Source organism: Lates calcarifer, linkage group LG16_LG22 (genome assembly GCF_001640805.2).
Source record: "Lates calcarifer isolate ASB-BC8 linkage group LG16_LG22, TLL_Latcal_v3, whole genome shotgun sequence".
NCBI classification, from domain to species: domain Eukaryota; kingdom Metazoa; phylum Chordata; class Actinopteri; family Centropomidae; genus Lates; species Lates calcarifer.
Genome location: NC_066848.1, coordinates 10,130,997 through 10,154,064, shown reverse-complemented (window position 1 = coordinate 10,154,064; position 23,068 = coordinate 10,130,997). Strand labels below are relative to the sequence as shown.

Here is a 23,068-nt window from a genome sequence, read left to right as displayed (position 1 = left end):
AGCCTAAGCATGAAGTAACTTAATTGCAATTAAAGTGGCAATAAGTGACCTTTCTGGGCTTTAGCAGTCTGACCTGGAAGACTTTGATTAATTAGATTTCTGTCATTTTAGTTTGATGAATATTTAAGAAATAGTCATGACATGACTGAGTCTGTGTGTCGTTTTTGAACAAGTGTTTAAGACAAGAAGGATTGTGGTACATTAATTTGCAGTGAAATATTATAATAAAAAGCTGATAGTGTTTACCTAAAGTTGAAAACATATCATTTTAGATTATAAGACATGTTAATGTCGTATTTCATAAGTAAGTATACTGTTGTACAATTATTTCTCTTTTAGATGACATGTATTTTGAAAAATCTAAAATAAGTAGCGGACCTCTCTCCCTGCTATTTTAGAGTGACTCATAGCTCACTTTGTGCAATGCCTCTAACAGCATCAAGAAACTTTAACATTGCAATAAAAAGGCTACCTTGGCATTACAAATTGAATTTGATAATATATTTACCAGAGAGAATCTTCACAGCAGTTATTTTCCAGTTTTAGCACTTCAAAGCAAGTTTCTAGATGTGTCAGCAGACATGTACAATAAAATTGCAATCTGGAAAACAAATTCTTATGTCTTTGCAAATAATGGACATTTTGGTTTGACGTGAAAAAAAGGTTTATTGAGCAGAATGTCCTGTTCAGACAAAGCAAGACAGATAGAACTAGCTGACTCAACAGCAGGGGTGTCAGACTATGGGCTATGAGGGGCTGAAAGCCCCAAGTTTTTGTTCCCGTTGGAGACAACACCCCAGGATGTAATGGCTCATAGTCTGGCACACCGACTCAAGAGAGGAACTGTCTACTCTCCTTTATAAAAGCCAGAGTTTCTAAAAGCAAAACTTGGGAGGGAAGAGGCTTCAGTCTGCTGTGTCTTAATCACAGTAGAAGTCCATGCCCTGAAAGAAAGGCAAAACAAAAAAAAAAAAAAAATTAATTTGTTGACTTCACAAAATGAAAAGAGAATGAAAAAAATTGAAAATAATCATCTCAGATATTGTCCTATAAAGGAAAGGATACACACAGTTGTGGGAATCTGAACCGTGTCTTCTCTAAACTTGTATGTCTCCTTCACCACAGTTGCAGGGAAGTATCCGATGATGCCCATCTGGTGCACATACCGCTCACTGTAAACCTGCCAGTGAAAATAACAGGGCTTCTCTAACAAATTAACGCGCATCACATTATATATGCTGTGTGCATTTAACCTTCCTTTCAGAACCTGACATAATTCAAATGCTTGCTCATTTCAGATACAATGTAATATTTAAACAAATGCCTTAACTGACATCTTTGTCAGTTAAGGCAGGCCAGAAAAGGCCAGAAAGTTCTCATTTGTTTGTCCCAGCTGCTGCACATCCTCTGCTGCCTTTTGGTTACTGATTGCAGTTGTACACTGCTAAATAACATGTGTAACAAAAATGCACATACACTTCCAGACCAGAAGACTCCAGCGCCCTCCTCTGGTATGAGTTTAGAGTACACATAAACCATCTGACCCTTCTTGATGTTGATGAATCTGCAGTCAGGAGCAATGAAATCATCCAAGGCTGTGGCCATGGAGAGGACATCTGATAAAGCACAGAAAACAGAAGAGGAAAGGGAAATACATGATCTGAAGAAAAACTCTAATATGTTTTAAAGTTAATGTGCACATGCATGTTATCACATGATTTTAATACACAATAGATTTCAGGTATGTCATGCTTCTCTTTCATATTCTGACTTACGTGAGCATTCTGCATCCCCACAAATCTTGTTGTCTGCTAATTTATCCATAATGGCGGCCCTCGCAGTCTGGTGCAGTAGTCCCACACAGAGCAGAATTACCAATGGATAACTCATGCTGAGCAAAAGAACAGAACCAAGGGAGCGTTGAGTGTGTGCGTATGGGTGTGAATGTGGACGTTTGAAGGAACTTAAGCCTGTAAAAATCCCAAAACACTTCTCTCAGCCAGGACTGAATGGGCTGAGCCCCTACATCAGAGGTCGCTTGGCCAATCAGTGTTGAGTTTCAGAAATGCCACACTCTCGAACTATTCATTTACTCACAGGGGAGTTGGCTGACTTTTTTTTAACTACTGAAATCTCAGTTTCTTTGTAGGAACAAACAGCCACAGTTCATGCAAGCTGTGTGTCTTGTGCTCTATAAAACTAAAAGTTCAAATGTAGAAACACAACTTGGTGTTCTTTCAACAGGTCCTTGAGTAAGTGCCATATTTTGGACAGACTAAGATGTCCCTTGTAAGAAGCAGTGTAATATCTTTTCATATATTTTATGTAACTAGGAGTAAAATCTGTTTGGGGTAAAAGTGCAACTTCTCAAATGAGTTTGGAAATGTTAAGCTGAGTAACCTACTCATTAGTATAACTTATATTGAGTTCTGATGATCCTCTCGAGTCACTCTAAAAGCCTGATGTGACATATATGTAAAACTAAATAATTCTATTATTAGAATTATAAATTATAAATGGCAAAATAAAGTTTAAAGAATAAATAATCCCAGGCTTGAAATTATGAAAAAAATCACTCTGTATAGGATGTGATAATGCTCAGATGTAGACTACTTAAACCTGAAGAGCATAAGAACGATGCTACCATTAATACCATATTTAAATAACAACAGGAGCAAATGTAATGAAGTTTGCTGGTGACAACTGAACCAAAGCCAGCCTTAGAAATATTTTCAAATAGTCAACACAATCAGGAAATGGTTAGACAGCCTTTTGGAGTAAGACCCACTTTTAAATTGTGGCAAAAACTCATTTTCATTTTAGTCATTTTAAACTTCCTTTTGAATTACTAAGGTTTTGCATTGCAAACCTCTTTTGTCCTTGCAAGCACACCCAAAGATTCACTGAAGTTTGGACCAATACAGAGGTCATATTTTCTGCCAAACACCTGATGGCGCTCTTGTTCCCAAGCTATGGTCAAGAGACTGCACTGCTCAAGAGTGTTTTTTGGTTGTTGTTTTTTCCAGGTGACAAAACAAGATAAATTGACAAAGCCCAATTTTGTAATCATTAGATATTAGTATTCATTGAATTTTGTGGGGATTTCATGAGGCACGACTCTAGTGTAATGCTGTTAAGATAGACCAGATAATAATTCTTGGGAGGCATGAGAATAATTACTCAGCCACTCAAACTTATCGCAGTGTGAACATGTCTTTAGTTGGAAATAAAGAAGTAAAGCCATTTTGTCGTTGCCTATATTATGATTTTAGCATAATTTTAAGTCTTGTGCTTTTTGTACAACGACATTGTTGAATATGATAAGTGGTATTCCCCTTTAAAGCCTCTTAATGCCGATCTACAGGTCAAATTCTATTCACACATTTTTCGGTCTTGTTGCATCAAGTAGTTTATGTATTTATTCCCCCTTTCGACTGATGCAAAGCTCTGCAAAACTGTGCGCGTCTATGTGTGTATGCTGTTACACCCGAAGTGGCTAGGCGGGCGGTGTTCAAACCCCCATATACGATCTCGCGCAAGCAAGAAAGCAAACAGAACCTCCCGCGTGCGCTCTCCTGTTGTTGAAATCAAGCATAACCCCGGACATGTAGGGCTGTGACGTAAGCACACTGTAAACTCAAAACGATAGTCTCGGCCGGTGCTGTTATTGTTCGGTTTGAAGAGTTAGGGGGTGGCCGCTGCTTTGTTTTTGTTTTTTGGGGGGGCTGTAAGCTTTCACTGGCAGGCTAATTACACTCAAATGCAAACACCTGCATGCCTCGGTTGATATATATTTTAATAATATAGCATCATATCTATCCAGGTAGTGGTAAGGTAATACGTTAGGTCCCAAAGTAGCTGATGGATGCGCGGGTATCGGACTTATTTGCCTCAGGAAATGGACACGGTTCCGGATCTCCAGGTGTCGCTTCCAACGTAGCCTCCAAAAAAGCTTCTGCAAAGAACAAAAAATCAAAAGCTCGTTTCTCTCGCACCTTCAAACCCAGCAATAACACCCCGTATCTACCTCCAGAGGTAAGGCAGAAATGACCTACAATCACAATTGCCGCTAGCGTACTCAAGCTAATATTATTTACGACCCATAGCCAAGTCCGCTAATAACAATGTTAACGTGGGTGTTTGAATGTGTGTTGTGATGGATAACTCTTATAAGCGTACATGTTCATGTACATGTACATTTCCTGTCGGCAGAGCTAAGCTATCCGAGCCTGACTCGTCTTTGAACTTGCAGTGACACGTAGCTGGTCGGTAACGCGACGGAAAATGAATGAGATGGTTATATTCGGCTAACATTAAGTGTGACACTTGCTGTCAACTTACAGTTTTCTCTGTAGTTTTACAATAACAAGTGGAATGTGTGTTCAGCTAGAAGCTGCTTGCTTTAGGTGGCTAGTGTTTTACTAGCTAGCAGAGGAGGAACTGCCGTGTTTGTAAATATCTCTCAGGGGGCGGGTGTCCAGCTAATGTTACCATTACAGTCTCTTACATTCACTCAGCCAAGGACTGTTACTACACAAGAACGAAAGATCACTTTGTTTATAACGTTAGTCGCCAAACTTAAGATCACTCATTAGTCATTGTGATCATTATTTTCTCAAATACGCTAAGGAAAGAATTATATTGACCTCAAGCTACCTAAGGCTCAACCTAACTTAACCCTCAGCAAAATATAAGCACTTTAGTAGAGGGATTGATTGTGTTTCTATTGTTAATATAGGTAATTGCAGGCAGTTTAAATTGAATTTTAAAGAGATTATCAATATCCTCAATATCCTCAGCACCATGCCCATTAACTATTAATGATAGTTGACAAGTCTCAACATATTCCATTTCCTCACTTGTTTTTTCAGCTGATCCCCAGTGTATAACCAGCTCCACTTCTCTGTAGTAATCTTAATTATTAGTATACAAGATGATAATTGTTTTTCTGTCATATTGTTAACTTTAAATGTACACACAACTGTACTTTGGCTTATAACACATCAAGTAGCTGTGTATTGAGGCTAGCTAAGCAGTTAGTTTGTATAGCTCTCAGTCACCACCTATTCACAGTACTGCTCATTCAGTCAGATTGCTTTTCTTTGTGTCTTTTAACAAATCAATAGCCTGTTGTTTCACTTCTCTACAGTCTGACAGCTGTTGTCTCTGTCTGTCTCTCTTTGTTTCTCTCCCTGTCTCTTAGGCTGAAGAGGGAAATATAGAGTACAAGGTAAGCAAATTAGCTGTCATGTTATGTGAGGACCTTGTTTTGTTCAAAAGATATTTTTATTCGTCATATAATACTATAACAATGCACTTGCTTGTGGTTAGGTCAGCTTCTTCATTACAATATTGTATATTTTATAGGTCAATCATCATTGCAATAAGTGTTAAGCAATGTATAGGTAATATGTCAATATATGTATGGGTAGTCTCACATGGTCTGTCATGGAAAGCCAATACCACAGTGGATTAGCAAAAACATTTTTAGTATGTGGACAGCTGCTTCCCATGCCACACTAATATAGACTTTATTTAAGATTTTAATTGCCTCAGTCTCACAGTAATCCTTGAAAATTCTAGTTATTTGCATCAGAATGATTTGATAACTGTCTAAACTGATTTACTTTCCACAGTCTAGGTGTAAGTTCAGCATTTATGTGTAAACTCTTTCCCTAGCTGAAGCTGGTGAACCCTACGCAATACCGCTTTGAGCACCTGGCAACACAAATGAAATGGAGACTGCAGGAGGGTCGAGGCGAAGCTGTCTATCAAATAGGTGTCGAGGATAATGGCATGTTGGTGGGACTATCAGAGGAAGACATGAGGGCATCATTGAAGACACTCCATAGGCTAGCAGAGAAGTGAGTCCAGAAATTATCTTTATTTACCTTTTATTTAAACATGACCTCTATGATCCCAGTTTGACAAGCACTTATTTTAATTTCCCCTTGACCACGCACAAATGGTAAATTAACACTTTAACATGGCAGTCCTTAGTATGCGTATGTCTAATACCAGACTTTATTTATTTATTTATTTTCTGACAGAGTTGGAGCTGACATCACTGTCCTCCGAGAGCGTGAAGTGGACTATGACTCAGACATACCTCGTAAGATTGCTGAAGTTCTCATTCGCAAGGTGCCAGATGACCAGCAGGTAAGTGAGGCTACTGTGAACACATGTTGTTCTTTTGCTGCTGATCTTTAAATTTTCAGACCTTTTTTTAAAATAAAGTTTTTCCACATGGTGTTTTTCCCACAGTTCTTGGACCTGCGAGTGGCCGTACTCGGTAATGTGGACTCTGGCAAGTCCACCCTGTTGGGTGTTTTGACGCAGGGTGAGCTGGACAATGGACGAGGAAGAGCAAGGCTCAACCTCTTCAGACATCTTCATGAGATCCAGACTGGACGCACTTCAAGCATCAGCTTTGAGATCCTTGGCTTCAACAGTAAAGGAGAGGTTAGAAAAGTTCTATACCCTTAATTATTTTGTCAAAAATATCAGTATGAGATATATACATTATGTTATAGTTATCAGTGTTTCCTTATTGAGATCAGGTAAGCATTGGTAATAGTGATGTATAGAAGAAAGAAAGTTTCATACAGTGTGATATTAATGCAGCAGTTTTGTGTGTACATATAATAATGTAAAACAGAAGATTATTAATAATATATCATGACACTCCAGATATGTTTACCTCCTCTCCTAGGTTGTGAATTACAGCGAGTCTCGAACCGCAGAGGAAATTTGTGAGAGTGCCTCTAAAATGATCACATTTATTGATCTGGCGGGTCACCACAAGTACCTGAAGACCACCATCTTTGGTCTCACCAGCTACTGTCCAGATTTCGCTATGCTGGTCGTGAGCGCAAATACTGGCATTGGTAAGTATTAAGTGATTGATTTAATTTTCCACTAATTTGATGACAATTTTGCATCATTGTATGTCAGTTTATACTCATGTCTCTGTGTGCACTGTACTCAGTCACTCATTTGACTATTCAGATGAGACAAGTTGAAAGTGGATCTGTCAAAAGAACACAGGCTGGTAATAGACACTTCCAAGGGTAGTCTGACAGTGAGCCTATGTTTGTGTACACCACAGTGCCATGCTGTTGTGGTGGACTTAACCAGCTGTGGCTTAGCACTTTGCAAGCATGTGATATCTGAGCTTACATAACAAACCACCCCTCTTACCACAGCTGCTTTTCCCCTCCTCCCAATCCCTGCCTGCCACTACTAGTCCCAAAATATCTCAAATACCATCCATTCATGTCAGTGTCTTCTGACCCTCTAGAGGTGGCTCTGTGCTCAATCTCATGCAGATTTGGTAAACCTGATACTTGTAAATGGGTCAGTAAGTTACTGTGTATGTCAGCTCTGCTAACTTTGCAGAAAGGACATAAAACTTACCAGTCACCAGATATTATGACCCAAATACACACAGGCCTTAACCTTTTTGCATAGGTATAAGCCATGTTGATTTCTGTGATAAAATACCAAGATTTTTTTTTAAACATAGCAGATTAATTTTGAATTAATTCCACCCAGATTTTAAGTCTTCCAACATCCAAAATGTTTTGTGTTTCCGGCTAGATAAGAAGACCCTGTTCTCTGTAGTTTACAAGGTAAACAAGGTTCTCTTGTGGCAGGCGACAGCGCAGACTTTACTTCTGTCACTAAAACTGAAGAGGAAGAGGAGAAGAAAATGCAAATAAGTTGATCATGTGCTACAGTACAGTAAAGGGAAAAAAACAGTTCATTTACACATTGTTTGTGCTGTAAATGGTATTTCCATAATCCTGTTTTCATCCAAATTTGTATTCTTTAAAATGAATCTTAAAATGAATCTTCACTTTTTAAAAATCTTTTCTGAAATTAAATAACAAAGAGTCTTAGGCATTATATATAGACAGCTTGTTTTATTAATAGTTATTATTAATAGTTATTAGTATATATACCTTCACCACCCCAGACCTTTTTTGATTACAGCAAGTGAGACTGAGTGCAGAAAGCTTGTTTGATACTCAGGTCCAGTAAGAACATACTTTGAAACCTGAGCAGCTCAAACTGGTCAGACATGCTAGGCAGTTCTTTGCTTTGCTTAGGAATGTCTGTTTACATTTGTTGCTGTGAAAGTGGAACAACCTTTGGTTTAGATTGTAGGGCATTAAAAAAAAATTGTTGTCAGAAGTGGGATTCGAACCCACGCCTCCAGGGGAGACTGCGACCTGAACGCAGCGCCTTAGACCGCTCGGCCATCCTGACATATCTCTCGTGGTGGTAACTCTGCCAGATGACTGGGAGGAGGAGGGGTTGTAGCAGACACAGCAAGTGGGCCCAGATAAGAGCACCCTCTTAAAACCTTTTGACCTTCTGTAAAGGATATCTGTTTTTGCTTTACTTTTGAAAGCTCTACTTTAGAAAATTTGTTTTCTGCTGTGGTAAGCAAGGAGATACATTTGCTCAAGCATTTTTGCCTTGTGGGGCATAAAAGGGCAAGGATATAAAGTCAAAACATAACTGAACCATTACTGCACTACAGAGGAAAACTGAAATAAGTTATAGAGACAGCTGCTGATTTTCTCTAGAAATCAAAGAATAAAGCACAACCTGCAATGCCACACAATTTTTAAAGCCTGCACCCTAATATTTGTTCTACTTGAATTTCTGTACTTGTACTGTAGTTGGTACTGTGTTTATGTGGTTGTCTATTCTAAAATAGGGCATGCTGGGGGAAATGGGGTCAAGAATGAGGACCACCTTAGCTATGCAGCAGACAGAAAGGGGACATAGTGTCTGCAACCCAAGAGCTACAGCTTTAATTATGAAACAGAGTAATGGATCTGTGTAATGCATAGGCCTCGTCTTAGGTTGTATCTGTGACAGTCCTAAAACGCAGAGGGCGGGTAATCGTCTTGTATCATTCTGAGATGCTTTACTCAATATTTTAACACTCCTCATTGCCTTTACATTGGATGAGGAACTTTGATTTTTCATACACTGTTACCATAGATGCACTGAAAATAACACACCTAACAAAACAGTCTGCAGCTCAGCTGACAAGAGGTCAGGATATTTTGAGTCACTGTAAACCTTTAACTGTGTGTTATTGGTGAGTACCCTTGAACTCCTTAGTGATGTTGGGTGAGCCGAGACCTACATCTGAACGGAGACATAACCCACTACACATATCATTTCTTCTCACGTGCCAGCTTTGTTTACAAAGAGACATGTTCCACCAGGCATGTAACATTCTGCTGCCTCTGTGGTTTAGAGTTCTGGACAGCCTGAGCATTAGATACATAATTACTATATATGGTCACATATTGCTGCCCTGCTAATGCTGTTTACTTCCTCTGATGCCGTAACAATCACACGTCATGGGAAATTCTACTGGTTTTATCAGTTTGCGTATGTGGTTTCTTGACCCTCAGACTCCAATTAAGCACCAGCATAAAGATAAGCAGTGTTATCTTAGTTCACAGTCCTTAACTGTCCTTAACTGCAGACTGAGGACAGCCATTGTGTTTGTACACAGAATAAGTTTCCTTTCTCTACCTCCAACTCGTATTTGGTATCCTAATCACGTTATTTCCATACTTGAAGGTTTCAGGTATGTTTGTTTAAGTAAGTGGCTCAATCCCTTCCCATTTATTTAAAGCAAATTGCTCTAGATGATGTGCGTTCTATCGAATACATCAAATAAACATTGCCTTTGTGTGCCTGCATGTGGAAGCTTTTGTGGTCATGTGAAGCAGTGCTAGGCTGATGTAGTGAAATGGACGCCCCAAGCATGACCTATTCCTAACATCCTTTCTTTCTCACCCTATTGCAGCTGGAACAACCCGGGAGCATCTTGGGCTCGCCATGGCCCTGAAGGTGCCCATCTTTATTGTCATCAGTAAGGTGGACCTGTGTACACGGGCAACTGTTGAGCGCACGGTACGGCAGTTGGAGCGTGTCTTGAAACAACCGGGCTGCAACAAGGTGCCCATGGTTGTAGCCAGTACGGACGATGCCGTCACCGCAGCACAACAGTTTGCCCAGTCACCCAAGTATGAAACAACTACATATACATAATTGAATGAGAACCAGATTTCTGTTTTACAGTTAGTTCTTTTATAACAAGAGAAGGTAGAAACTACATGTCCTGATTATGTATTTATGTTCTCTCTGGCAGCATCACACCCATCTTCACCTTGTCCAGTGTGTCTGGAGAGAGTCTAGACTTGCTCAAGGTCTTCTTCAACATCATCCCTCCTCTCAGCAACAGCAAGGAGCAGGAGGAGCTTATGCAACAGCTAACTGAGTTTCAGGTAGGTCTCAGGTAAAGCTTGTGTAAGCAATCAGCTGGCACAATATGCACACTCTTCCTCATGCAGCATAAACGTATAAAAGCTTTTGACCATGTGTTTGACAGTTATGCACATCCTATTGCAGGTGGATGAGATCTACACAGTGCCAGAGGTGGGGACTGTGGTGGGAGGTACTCTCTATAGGTCAGTATATTGAAATGCTCGCTTCATGTTCCTTTTCTTTTTTTTCCCCCATGGTTTAACGTGAACTCTCTCTGACCCACTGTTCTCTTTGATTGTGCAGTGGTATTTGCCGTGAGGGAGATCATCTTGTAGTAGGGCCCACAGATTCAGGCCAGTTCCACAAGTTGACCATTGGGAGCATCCAAAGGAACCGCTCAGCATGCAGGGTACTCAGGGCCGGCCAGGCTGCAACACTCGCCCTGGGCAACTTCGACCGGTCACTACTACGCAAGGTCAGACACTTAATGTTTGTGCTAAATTTGTCTATTTCCTCTAAACTATTTGCATTTCTCAGTATTAAGAGGAAGTGTGTATTCCTCTTATTTTCATGAGAATAAATTGTACTTGTCAGTTATCTCTTATCAGATATTAGTAGTTAGCATGAGCTTTTTATGTGGCAGACAGAACTCTTTTTTTTACATACACATTTTTAACATCATATATATTGTTAGAACTAACTAAAGAACTAAAAGAATGTGTTATACACTGAATTCAAATCTATTTTTGTACAATGTCTGTGTGTTTTTGCACTTACAGGGCATGGTGATGGTGAGTCCAGAGATGGATCCTACTATCTGCTGGATGTTTGAGGCTGAGATAGTGCTGCTCTTCCATGCTAAGACCTTCCACAAAGGCTTTCAGGTTACTGTGCACATCGGCAATGTGAGACAGACCGCCACTGTGGAAGCTGTGTATGGCAAGGTTAGTTCATCCACTGAGCTACAGCTGTTCCTGTCTGAAAGCTGACCTTAAGCAGTGTTACCTTAAGCAGATTATGACTGGTTTTATCCCTATGATACATCCTATGTACCACAGGAGGAGCTGAGGACAGGGGAGAAAGCAGTGGTTCTCTTCAAGTTCATCAAGCACCCAGAATATCTGAAGGTGGGAGCTAAGGTGCTCTTCAGAGAGGGCGTGACCAAAGGTATCGGCCACGTCACCAAGTTGCTGCCCATCGCCCAGTACCGGCAATCCCAAAGCGAGGATGAGGAAGTCTGAAGTTTTGCAGACAAAAACAGCAGAAAACACCGTCCCACCCCAAAACAAGGTGCTTTATAACCCCCTACCTGCTTTCTCCAAAGGCCACTCTGCCCTGTCCTCTGCACAGTACTTCCCTTTCACAGGACTTAGTTATTTTATCACCCCTTTCCAAAGCCTTGCTGTCACCATCTTCCTCATTTGTCCTCTTCAGCCTTTTAAATAACTGCTGATATTTTAGTGTGCTTTCTGGTGTTGAGTTTTAAAGAGTGTTACTTTTGATGGCACTGATAAGAGGAAACCCCTCAGCCACTTCTATAACACGTTCACAGCGACATCTACCAAAGTGATATTGAGTGTCACATATATGCAATGCACAGATCAGTAAGTGGCAACTAGGAATCTGCTTTCTCACATGTACATTGAAGTGGTGCCTACACAGTTTACACCTAAATGCACTACCTAACACATGTCAAAAAAGATGCACACACACTTGCACTGAAAGATAAATGCCAGTGATGATATACCTTTGGCAGATAATCGTTTACAAAGTTGCAAGTATGAGATGCATGGACATTAGGTGTAACGTGTATCACCTACCATGTCATTATTGTCACAGCTTGTCTGTGTTACCAGCATAGTGCCTGACTGATAGGGACAAGCCTCTGGTCTCACTGTATTTGAATACTCCTTAATCGTTTCTTTTTCTTAGTAACTTCTAAAGAATTATGTGAGATAATTGTAACAGCGATGAGATGCGTTTGCAGTTCTCAGTCATATATAAGCTTTTCCATCCTGCTTTAAGCTATATTGCTGACAAAGGCACTTTATGAAGGTGAAAGGAGAGCATTGCGAGGTATGCAAAGTTAGAACTTGACCCAGTTTGTACATCAGCCTGCCAAGCAAAGTCACATTTGCAATCACCTTATAACTGTCACATTTGTCTGTGAGAATTAGGTTTTTTATTCACAAATAATGCCTCACGATAGTGCAGTGAGATGGTAATGATCCTGCTGCCTATCTTTCAAGTGCTTTAGTTACTCAGGTCAGTGTCGATATTGTATTAGACAGCATTCCACTTTCACAGAAGTACTCAAGTGAACCTTTCTGTTGCTGACTTGGGGAAGGGGGGGGAGGGTGGTCGTCTCCCAAAGAGATATGTTTGATTATGCATTATATATTATCTGAAGCTGTCTATTGATGCAGCTTTGTTTAAAAGCAATTATGTTTGAGATATTTGATGTCGTCTCTTCACTTAAGTTACTGATGTCACTAACTTTGAAGGGGTTTACACAGTGCCTAATGGGACTACCATTTGAGTAGCCTTTCATTACACCCCAAAGTTTTACAACTTAGTAAAAAAAAACATCTACTGAAGTTGGTGCTACTACTAGAAACAGTTTTTGATATCTAGAGGTCGACTTTGAAAATGAATGTTAATTGCTACTCTCTTGGAGGCTGTTATCCCATACCATCTGTCTTATCATTGCATGTTGATGTGATTTATACATAGGTTGTTGTCCCACTGACATAAGAGATAGAGGACGAGTGAAATGTGTGCCCTGTTTTGTTGCACCCACGTTGTTGTTATGCACAGTTTGTGTGCACTCAGAGAGAAAAAACTTAACAAGCATTTCAACCAAAATATTTTATAGCCTTTTAAGAAGACTTATATCAGGTGTTAAAGTTTGTTTTCATGCATCTGGGAAGTATTTTATAGATTTCTAGTAGTTCTCAGTTTTACAATTCATTCAAACACTTTTTTCACATGTTTCTGTCTTCTTACTCACACCAACACAGCTTCACTTTTTTGAGATCACTTTTAGACCTGTTTTCCTATTAACCGAATCTTTTGATCATTATTTGGGTGAAATGCAATATTTATGAACAGATCCAATTTCTGTATTATGATGTACATGAATAAAACTTTTATTGTCTCTTTAGCAGGTGTTAAAGCGTCTTTTAAGCAAATCAGAAAATGACTCAGTGTCTTCAACCATGTCATACATCCAGTGTTTTGTCTGCTTGCTCACACACCACAGAGCCATGACTCACCACACAAAATTGACTTTTAAAAGGCTTTGTTGTTTCATTTTCCTGGTACGGCTGCTCCTTATCTGCTCCCCAGCTGATGCAAGTCAACGCAAGACTAATTCACTCATTCAGCTGACTTTCAGCACTCATGCACTACAGAACAATAGACTCACCACTGGAGACAAGTGTAAACAAATCAGGAAGGATAATTTTACAGCCTTTTCATTACCACAAAAAGTACATAAATAAATACTTTTCTTTAATTCGTGCACATTATAATATAAAGATCACTAACATCAATCATTTAAAGGAAGTCCCAGTGACCCTGTTACAATATGGCTTTGTCTTCACGTTTGTGATATCATCAGGAGTTTGTACTTTATTTTATTTTAAAAATGCTGCTCTACAGTACATCTTCAGTTCCTCTTGAAGAAAGAATCCAGTGTGCCCATACTTCCACCTTGAGAGCGGGGTCTTTTCGGTTGGGGTCCCGACTGGCCTCTGGTTTTTGTCTTGCCCCGGGTGGACTGGGCTGTGCCTGCAGCTCCCGCTCTGAGAGGAGATGCAGAAAAAGAAGAGGGGAAAGCAGTGGAGGAAGAGGTAGATACAGCTGCTGAACTTGCAGATGAAGAGAGTGAATTCTGGAGGTCCAGGGCAAAGTGATAGTCGTTGTGCTCAGGCATTTCCCAGACTGACACCTCCTGGCCGCAGCGCTCACAGTTTAAGAGGTCTTCTTTGGCCACACTGGGTGGATGGTGATTTTCCCCTGGGTCAATGTCCAGTTCATCCTTTATCTCTTCACATGGTGTCTGGTGAGATGTAAACTCTGAACAAGGTTCTTCCTCCAGGCCTGACACAACAGCACCATTGTCTTCTGAATTTTCTTTTTTATTGACAGCTCCAGGTTTGTCTGGCTCGCTCACTGTTGATGCTGGGGCCTGTAGAGTTCTTTCAAGACTCTTCTTATGGAAGAAAGAGGAAATTCCACGATTGCCAGATGAACTATTTTTAGAGTCAGAGGAAAGTATGAAGGAAGAAACCAGGCAATTGGTATCTGTCTCTAACTGACCACCAGCAGATGTTTTGGGAAAGATGGAGGAACACGTATCTTCATCTTCATCCTCATCCTCCTCGTCGTCTTCTTTTGTTACCTTCTGTCTTTGTTTTTCAGCTGCCTTTTGAAAGAGGGATTGAATACTGCCAGGTTGTTTGCATGTTGAGTTATTTTTCAGCTCAGAGCGTGGCCTTCTGGAGGACTGAGTGGCAGAGGAAAGGCTCTGGGTTGAAGACACATCGCTGGAGAGGAAACCAGCAATGCCCCCTGCTGATGGGGCATCACTGAATTTGCTAGCTGAGAGGTGTAGCATGGTGAGGGGTGGAGTCCTGGGAACATGTTGCAAGAAAAATGTAAGAAATCACACAGGATTCATTCAAAAAATGACTTTAAATATGCTATTTACCATGTAACCTGGTGGTTTCCTGCTGTGTTGAGGCTCCTGATAATGGCAAAGCTGTCTATGGATATTTTGGTTGCTTCATAGCGCACTAAAGCACAACAGCGAGAGAAGCTGCTCTGCTTTTTATCCCCAAGCTGACGCACACCAACTGTCAACAACTTGGCTACTCGACCGTTCTATAATGTGGTGAGAAAAGACAGGCACTAACGTGAAGCCCAGTGCTGTATATAACATAAATGTGAAACCCAGTAGAGGAAATAGTCCATCCTGCTGTAATAAGGGCAAATAATAAATTACACAACCATACAAAGTTTGTTCTCACCACTTCTCTGTCCTTGGTCAGCCTCTCCTCCAGCTCAAGAGCCAGTTGATTAAGCCAGTACTGTACCTAAACAGAGGTTATTAATAATCAACATGAAAACAATAAAATACTCCCTAAGTTTCATTACAAAATGAGACTAAAAATTCAATCCAGAATAATATTTCCAAACCCTGATGTAACACAGGGGGGAGTTGGTGCAAGCTGGAGACTGGTGGTCCATACCTGTTCTTTAGTAGCAAGTGATGTCTTCCCAGGAAAGTTTTTACTGCAGCCGATGGACTTGGGAAGCTGTCTGGGTTTCACTGCTTCAAACTCGATCCCCCGACACAGGTCATACAGCCACTGGCTGCAAAGCAGAGAGATTCAGTGATAAATGCACTTGGTAATCAAGTATAAATAATATGCTAAGCGTTCATGTCCAGATTACTTCAGAAACACTTTTTTTTTAAGTTAAAGTTTAAAGTTCTAAAATATATTAGGAAGGTCATGTAATAACTATGTTGAGACTTTGGCAAACTGCCAGTTCCACTTAATATTACAATAGTGTCTGTTTAACCAAGCCTTCTTTTTGCCAGTTATCTTATGAGACTTTTGACTTTTAAAGCAATATGTGGTTTGTCTTACCCTGTTTTTTCTCCAAAGTGCTGTGTCAGCTGTGCCTGAGAGAAGCGAGTTAAATCTCCCATGTTCTCTATTCCCAGAGTTTCTGTGATGGAGGCTCCCAGCTTACCCCCCAGGTTACGGCTGCATGGATGACATAACAGTATAAGAGGAGAGTATTTTGTTACTCAGCTTCTGTTTTTACACTTTTAAAATTTCTTTATGGAAGAGTAATACTTTGAACTCACATTTTGCTGATGGGTAAAGAGCTGAAAAGTTCTGTTACAGAGTCCAAAGGCACAACAGTTTGTCGGTTAGGTTTGTTCAGACCACAGGCTAGTTTGGCCAGCACCTGAAAAAATAGGCAGTTAACTGTGACCACAGCAAAGATAATTACTTCTCTTTAAATTATTGAGCAAATATTATATTTATAAGAATAAAACGATGAGAGGTTTTCCTACCTTATTGTGTGATATCCCTGCTGAACAACGGAAACCTGTGTGTTTCTCCACAGCTGCTCTCATCTCCTCAACAATGAGAGCCCCCACGGCTAGCTGCAGATCTGCAGAGCTCTGCCCCCCTGACAGAGGGACAGGTAAGGATGCCAGCCACTGCTGGAGACCTCTGGACCTCTGCTCCTCTAGGGACAAACATGGGTTTTTGTGGTTTTGTAAAGCGTCACTTCTCAACGCCAGCTTCCTGTGTTTTGGTTATAGCCTACCTTTATCTAAGATAGCGTCCTCTGCACTTTGTGGGTACCCCTGGATGTAGGTCGTTCTCAGCAGGTGAGGCTCTACTTGTTTGTCAGTCATGTCTTTCAACCGCTGCTGGACTGCAGCAGTCAGATCCATGTAGGCCTCGTCAATGCTGGCTCTTTCAATCACAGCAAAGCGAGACATCACCTCGATCACCTCCACACTCGCCTCCCTGTAACTACACATGGAGTGAACAGGTTATTTCTCTTACACCCATAAAGCTTGAAACTTTCTATTCTACTTCCCGTTTCTCTTATCTTTTTATGGATATCTCTTGTTTCTAAAAACATTTGATAAACAAATTTACCTTACAGCTGTTCACAGGATTGGTGGTATTAAAATGACATTCATGCTGCCAAAAAGAGGAAGTCTGGGGGTGCACACCATCAGCACTTACTGTGTTAGGTCTGCCTTGCCATGAGATTCGCGCACTCGTGCCACCTGGAGATCTGAGCACAGTTGCTTTGCATCATCCACCCACATGTTCCTGGTGACACCATAGGCCCTGGCCTCGTAGCTCACAGCTATGATACTGACAGAGGATGATATTTAGTTGAGAACCATGTTTTTAGATCATGTTTACAAGCCTTAAGAACATGCTAACAGTAAGTCCAAGGTGGTTATCTGTGGGAGATTAAGGCGGGTGAGTTGCCAACACAGAGACAGCAATTCAAATGGTCCCTGCAACTGAACAGACACAAGCTGAGTATAGTGTCACCTGTGTGTGCTGAAGAGAGAGGAGTCTTAAGTGCTAAGATTGAAGGCAACTGGACTTCTTTTTGTTTTTGAAGGCGCTTCACCTCTCATCTGAAAGGCTTCTTCAGTTCTGAAAACTGGTTGGGGAGTCCCAGGTATTAACTTTCAGGGGTCCACCCCTGGAGGTTTAGGGGTCGACCATGACCTGGATGACTCAGAACCTTCACAGTCAAGAGAGAGGAGTGTTTACAGTCACTGTCTAGTCTCGTGCTGTGAAGTCAGAGCTTCAGCTCAGAGGGAGTCAAAGTCATTGACCAGGAGTTAGTGGGCAGTCAGAGAGCGATCAAGGATGCCATTCAAATTCAGCGCCAGAGACCATCCTTGAACTAAGTGAGAAGGCGGTTGTGAAGTTTCATAAGTAGGTCACATGATGACATTTGAATGCTGTAGGTGGGAAACGGCAGTCTGAGCTGGTGGACCATGAATTCAGATTTTTGTGTCAGACTACATTTTCTAAGTTTAACAATGAGCTTTCACAATTAAAACCAGTCTGGTCAGTTATTTTTTGTCCAGTCATGCATCTTATTCTGTAGCTCCTGTTTTGAGTTTTGTTTTCTACTATATTTAGATTACTTTGACTATTAATCTAATTTGATTGGATTAATTTGCCTGCTGATACTAAACTGTATTTTATTATTCATGTACCTAAGACCTTTCAATACAGTCAGGGTGCTTTGGTAATGTAGATAACTCCATAACACCACTGAGTAAAACTAGAACAGCTTATTGCAATACCTCCTTATATTAAGGGACAAGGGGGTTTTACTAAGCAGTGTTACCCAGATATCCAGAAGCGTTACGATCCTGTATTCTGAGACAACCTGTTCAACAGCGGTATCAGTTGCATGAATCATAAAAACGGTGTCTCTGTGTCAGAAACTCACCTGCCTCCTTTCCACGTCTTGTACTGTGCCACCACACAGGGGGTGTTCCTCAGAGCTGGATTCAACCTCTGCTCCACCTGCACGTAAAAACAGTCCATGTCGACTAACGCCACCACTCTTTCTTTTCCATACTCCATCACTGAGGAGGAGAGTCGGTCGAGAGTAAAATATACACCAGCTCTAGGTGTTCACTGAAGTTGAACTGGGCGCCGAAGTACAACTGTTTCCGTTCCTGAAACTTTGTATTTCACGCAGCCATTCGGCGTTACATAAAAACGTCATCAAAAGTCGACGAATACATAATACGTCATCGCATGTCGGCCATTTTGACGGCCATAATGGTGAGGTCGTCGCCGTTTACCACGTCATTTACTTGCCATAGCTACACACCTGCAATTGTTATTAAGCGTGTATCCCGTAAAAATACCCTTTAACTTTTAAACTAGTACACCTCAAAACTCAGTTTGGATACTTGAGCGTTTGTGTGCTTTTTCTGAACATTCTAAGTACAAAAATGATGGAGTGCGTTTTAATAAACCTGTTAATTTGCTCACTCATAAAGCTGCAAACGTTATCATATCTGGCTAACCACTTTACTACCCATGCTAATTACTTTTTCCAGTGCAGTGGAGCTGGTCCGAATACCGTGTGTTTTGTTCTTCACTGGATTTTGGTAAGTTTGCAATCCAGCGACCACAACGAAATGTTAATTGAGGTAGTGCTGCATTTGTCAAACACACTGTTTAGCCTTCATCCCGAAATTCGTTTTTTAAAAAGTTGTTGGGTTTATTATTGAAAGTGCAGCTTCACCTTTATTTTATTTCTCTATGTGAGAAACTCTGACTCTTACAAAAACATGTCTCAAATTCCTTACAAAAAAACATTTTAAACATCTTAAACACCCCTCACTGGAACTCATTGGAATTCTCGGTTGTATGTTTATGTGGATGGGGACAATTGTACAATATTGAACATCATTTATAAACAATATTAAACATAAATATTGATATATTTTAGCGAAGTGAACTTCAAGCAAATTTAAGTTGCCCCAAAAGAAATACTGTAAATAAAACTCTTGCACGCTTGTAGACTGTCCTGTTGATAGACCCATTATTTGTTTGGTAATAAATACACAGTCAGCTTCATCATTTGCATACTTTGTCTTTGTTTGGTAAATAAAAATTTTGTAGTATATCCAAAGTTTGCATTGAAGTTGGAAATAAACAAAGGAAGTACATAAAACTTGCAGTGATTGCTTGTGGAGCATACCGTTGATAGCCTTAATAGGTGTTGAAAATGAGGAAGAAACTTTGACAGTTACCCACAGTGATAATGAAACTGCTCATTCACTTGCAACGTTGATACCAGTATGACCTCTCTGTATATTCCTCACCTATTAATACTCACTGGGCTCATAGGTAAGTCAGCTAAGCTTAAATAATAATAAGTGAATAATAATAATAAGTATGGTGGTTTATTATTAAAACAATATTGTTGGTACTGATGTATTAATTGATTGTATTGACTAATCATTAATACTGTATTAAAGTTAAGCCATAATAATAACTTGTAACGTGTTATGTAGTGTTGCTGAGTAACCTCAAATTGATGGTGTTATACACAGAGCATTTGAATAAGTGTTTGCTGTTGTTTTGTCAGGGATCCACAGTGACATTATTACAGTGAGTAAAGTGTCAGTCCAGACCAGAGGCTCCATCTCAATCCCATGTCTATATGGGTTTCACCACAGAAACCATGTGAAATACCTGTGTCGAGGATTTTTTTTTAATTTCTGCAAAATAGTAGTTCAAACAAACCAACCAAAAAGTAGCTCAGGAAGGTTTTCAATCTACGATGACACAAACCAAACAATCTTCACTGTATCAATTAATGATCTGAGAGATGAGGACAATTATTACTCTTGGTGGTGTGCTGTGGAGATTGAAAATGCGGCAGATGTGAAACAACGTCTTTATCTGTCAGTCACCTCAGGTAAAATCCCTTAAATGTTTTAAACACATTCAGAATCATGTCTGTGAACTATTTGGTTTTCATTCACATATCTCAGATAATGAAATCAGACTGCTTCTTTTTGTGCTTTTTTCAAGGTATGTCAAATTTGTACGTGGACCAACAGGAACTCACAGCATTTGAAGGAGGAAGCGTGACTGTTCTCTGCCACTATAAATATCTTAAACAAACAAGGTGGTGCAGGCTGAGCAGGGACTGTGTGACAGATCAGACCGGATCAATAGATGGAACACCTGTGACCATCAATACTAGTGTCCCTGATGTTTTCAGCGTGGCTATGAGTAAACTGAGAAAAGAGAGCAGTGGCTGGTATTTGTGCTCCAATGGAGACTTAGAGATGCCAGTGCATATAACTGTTAATGAATTAATCTCAACTACTACAACTACAGTGAGCCCCACTACAGCAAGTAAGATTCTAACCATTTTATATTTTCATAAATAAACAACCTATTATAAAAATGAAGCATGTTAGTGGACACCACAGAGGTAACACACATCAAACCCTGTAACACTTGTAACACAATTTACAGTATTTAAAAAAAACCCTTCATATATGCAGTATGAATTAACGTGACTTTTCACATTATATACTCCACAGTGACACTCTCAACCACTCAGCAGCATTCCTCCATGCTCACGAGCACTGAGCCATGCACAGCTCATCCCACAAATACCACCATAGCTACAACAGGTGGAGAGAGTCTACAAGATGACCTCAAGAGGTCTGTATTCTTTACTTTATTTCACTTTAACAACTTAACTGGGTTCAGATCTGATGTCTGCGTATTTCAGGCAACATTATGAGATTATGTCAATTAAATGTACTTCTAGTTCCACCAAGGTGACGATTCTCATCACTACCCTGGTCCTACTCTTGTTGGTTGTTCCTGCTGCCTTTTTTGGATGGAGGATGATAAAACATAGTAAGTCTCCCATAAACTCTGCTAAAACAAATTCAGAGATAAAATATCTGTTATTTTAAGGTATCTTATCTCCAAACATTCATGTGTTTTAGGTAAGTCCAAACCTGAGGGACCTGACATTGCTGCGGTAAGACATGGCCCTGTATTTCCCATTATTTGTTTAGTAATAAATACATGGTCATCTCTATCACCTGCACATTTTCTCTTTCCTTGGTACGTAAAAAAAATTACAGTGTATTCAAGGTTGGACTAAATGACTAGATCTACATCAACATGGTATGGTAATATACTTAATATATAATGTGGTAAGATAATAATTAGTAAGATAAAACACTGTTTACCCAAGTACAAAAGCTCTATGGACATTTAAGCTAGGTTTGCAAGTACTCAGTATAACACATACACTCAAGAACAGCAAACCTCTATAAGCAAAGTGACTTGTCCAATAATGTTCAAATTAAGATGCCAAATAGGTAGAAAGCAAATAACTGTAACATAACGTGATAAAAGATGAGATTAATGTCATGTTTCAATTATCCATCATAGGGCTCACAAACTGGAAGAGATCCTGAAGTGCTTTATGCTACTGTTACTTTTAATAAACATGTAGCAGCCCAGAGAAAGGTAAAACAGATTAGATATTTAACACAGCAACAAAGAGAACAGTGTTGTATTTGTTCCCACCTCCCAGCTGTTTCACTTTGACTCTGTATCTCATTCAGGGCAACCATATGCCTGAGGAGAGTGTGACATACAGTACCATTGTTATAAAAGATAGAGAGTAAAAGGTATGTGACTAATTTTTAAATCATATATACACATTTCAATATTCCAGCCATCTGGTAATAACTTAGATGGATTAGTATTGTTATGATTAGTCCATGATTATTTCTTCTCTGCTTCTTCTCTTTCATTAGACTGAACCACCTGATGGAGGTGTGATCAACAGCACACTACACACTGAAATGTAACGCAAATATAATTAGCAGATAATGAGCAGCACTGGATAATAGAACATTAATCCTGCAACACTGATTAAGTGATTCTGGTGTCATTTTATTGGTTGAATCTTACATTACTTTGGATTAATCAGTCAGTCCTACATTGTGTATTGGAGATGTGCAGTTCAGTGACTTTCAGTTATGGGTATGTCATGGCAGATCTGCTCACATACAGTGCATCATAGGTTTCCCACAAGCACATGCATACAGGTCAAGAAAATAAAATGGCAAGAGTGGAAAAGTGGTTTGGTGGGTGGTGCTAAACCTGTGGTTGTGATGTCCTGAATCTGTTGCTGCAAGTTTGACACACTGAGTCAGGGCAAAAACAACAGTTGGACCATAAACAAGAAACCACTAAAACCGACCAAATAAAGGAAACGGCTTTGTGACTAAATTACTTTCATTCTATCTTATATGTGTGTGTGTGTGTGTGTGTGTGTATATGTGTATATATATATATATATACACCTTGATGTAACTGCCTCTGAAGGAGGAGATATAGCAGCTGCAACTATATAGTTAAGGAAAATCTGAAAGTAGAAAATCAGTCCAGCAGTGCGTTAGCAGTCTTATTTTGTCTGACTCTGGTCACTGACATGGCCGTTCATCTCCGCTTTGTTCTCATCCTTGCTGGATTCACAGGTCAGTCACACGGGTCATTTTATGTTAGCTAATGTTTAGTTTGAGTCATTCAGTTACTTAAAACACACTAAATATATCAATCAAATTAGTAAAGCATCACATTTTTTTTATTTAATGCAATTTAGAAACATATGATTAGTA

At 39.9% G+C, this 23,068-nt stretch overlaps 4 protein-coding genes and 1 non-coding gene across 5 annotated transcripts; 2 read left to right on the top strand and 3 right to left on the bottom strand.

Moving 5' to 3' along the window:
• Positions 1-622: 622 nt before the first annotated feature.
• Positions 623-2,005, bottom strand: LOC108897228 (otoraplin). Its single transcript, XM_018696727.2, has 4 exons — positions 1,776-2,005; positions 1,477-1,616; positions 1,070-1,180; positions 623-944 (listed from the first exon to the last, which is right to left on the bottom strand). Exons 1-4 carry the CDS (start codon positions 1,888-1,890, stop codon positions 921-923), a joined length of 390 nt encoding a protein of 129 aa, XP_018552243.1. The 5' UTR covers positions 1,891-2,005; the 3' UTR covers positions 623-920.
• A 1,629-nt stretch (positions 2,006-3,634) lies between these two features.
• Positions 3,635-13,465, top strand: gtpbp2a (GTP binding protein 2a). Its single transcript, XM_018696775.2, has 12 exons — positions 3,635-4,035; positions 5,204-5,230; positions 5,680-5,864; positions 6,051-6,159; positions 6,265-6,462; positions 6,713-6,887; positions 9,842-10,061; positions 10,187-10,322; positions 10,447-10,505; positions 10,606-10,777; positions 11,082-11,246; positions 11,361-13,465. The coding sequence occupies exons 1-12, from the start codon at positions 3,862-3,864 to the stop codon at positions 11,541-11,543; spliced, it is 1,803 nt and encodes a 600-aa protein (XP_018552291.1). The 5' UTR covers positions 3,635-3,861; the 3' UTR covers positions 11,544-13,465.
• On the bottom strand, positions 8,189-8,271 carry trnal-cag (transfer RNA leucine (anticodon CAG)). Its single transcript has one exon. It is a non-coding gene; the product is annotated as a tRNA-Leu (tRNA).
• On the bottom strand, positions 13,434-18,605 carry polh (polymerase (DNA directed), eta). The gene is made up of 10 exons (XM_018696774.2): positions 18,331-18,605; positions 17,088-17,222; positions 16,657-16,868; positions 16,397-16,575; positions 16,184-16,287; positions 15,960-16,079; positions 15,558-15,681; positions 15,336-15,401; positions 15,017-15,189; positions 13,434-14,939 (listed from the first exon to the last, which is right to left on the bottom strand). The coding sequence occupies exons 1-10, from the start codon at positions 18,465-18,467 to the stop codon at positions 13,973-13,975; spliced, it is 2,217 nt and encodes a 738-aa protein (XP_018552290.1). The 5' UTR covers positions 18,468-18,605; the 3' UTR covers positions 13,434-13,972.
• A 408-nt stretch (positions 18,606-19,013) lies between these two features.
• Positions 19,014-22,682, top strand: LOC108897245 (uncharacterized). The gene is made up of 9 exons (XM_018696777.2): positions 19,014-19,748; positions 19,990-20,322; positions 20,439-20,768; positions 20,960-21,083; positions 21,193-21,284; positions 21,377-21,411; positions 21,831-21,908; positions 22,007-22,072; positions 22,202-22,682. Exons 1-8 carry the CDS (start codon positions 19,700-19,702, stop codon positions 22,067-22,069), a joined length of 1,104 nt encoding a protein of 367 aa, XP_018552293.1. The 5' UTR covers positions 19,014-19,699; the 3' UTR covers positions 22,070-22,072; positions 22,202-22,682.
• The last annotated feature ends 386 nt before the right edge of the window (positions 22,683-23,068 follow it).

Coding starts and splice junctions, on each gene's coding strand:
- LOC108897228 (XM_018696727.2), bottom strand. CDS start 1,890: ATGAGTTATCCATTGGTAATTCTGCTCTGTGTGGGACTACTGCACCAG. Junction 1,617..1,775: donor TGGGGATGCAGAATGCTCAC/GTAAGTCAGAAT, acceptor GTGCTTTATCAG/ATGTCCTCTCCATGGCCACA. Junction 945..1,069: donor CGGTTCAGATTCCCACAACT/GTGTGTATCCTT, acceptor CCTTTCTTTCAG/GGCATGGACTTCTACTGTGA.
- gtpbp2a (XM_018696775.2), top strand. CDS start 3,862: ATGGATGCGCGGGTATCGGACTTATTTGCCTCAGGAAATGGACACGGT. Junction 6,888..9,841: donor GAGCGCAAATACTGGCATTG/GTAAGTATTAAG, acceptor ACCCTATTGCAG/CTGGAACAACCCGGGAGCAT. Junction 10,778..11,081: donor ACCGGTCACTACTACGCAAG/GTCAGACACTTA, acceptor TTGCACTTACAG/GGCATGGTGATGGTGAGTCC.
- polh (XM_018696774.2), bottom strand. CDS start 18,467: ATGGAGTATGGAAAAGAAAGAGTGGTGGCGTTAGTCGACATGGACTGT. Junction 16,288..16,396: donor CAGGGATATCACACAATAAG/GTAGGAAAACCT, acceptor CTATTTTTTCAG/GTGCTGGCCAAACTAGCCTG. Junction 15,402..15,557: donor CACTTGCTACTAAAGAACAG/GTATGGACCACC, acceptor ACCTCTGTTTAG/GTACAGTACTGGCTTAATCA.
- LOC108897245 (XM_018696777.2), top strand. CDS start 19,700: ATGACCTCTCTGTATATTCCTCACCTATTAATACTCACTGGGCTCATA. Junction 20,769..20,959: donor AGTGAGCCCCACTACAGCAA/GTAAGATTCTAA, acceptor TATACTCCACAG/TGACACTCTCAACCACTCAG. Junction 21,285..21,376: donor ATGGAGGATGATAAAACATA/GTAAGTCTCCCA, acceptor CATGTGTTTTAG/GTAAGTCCAAACCTGAGGGA.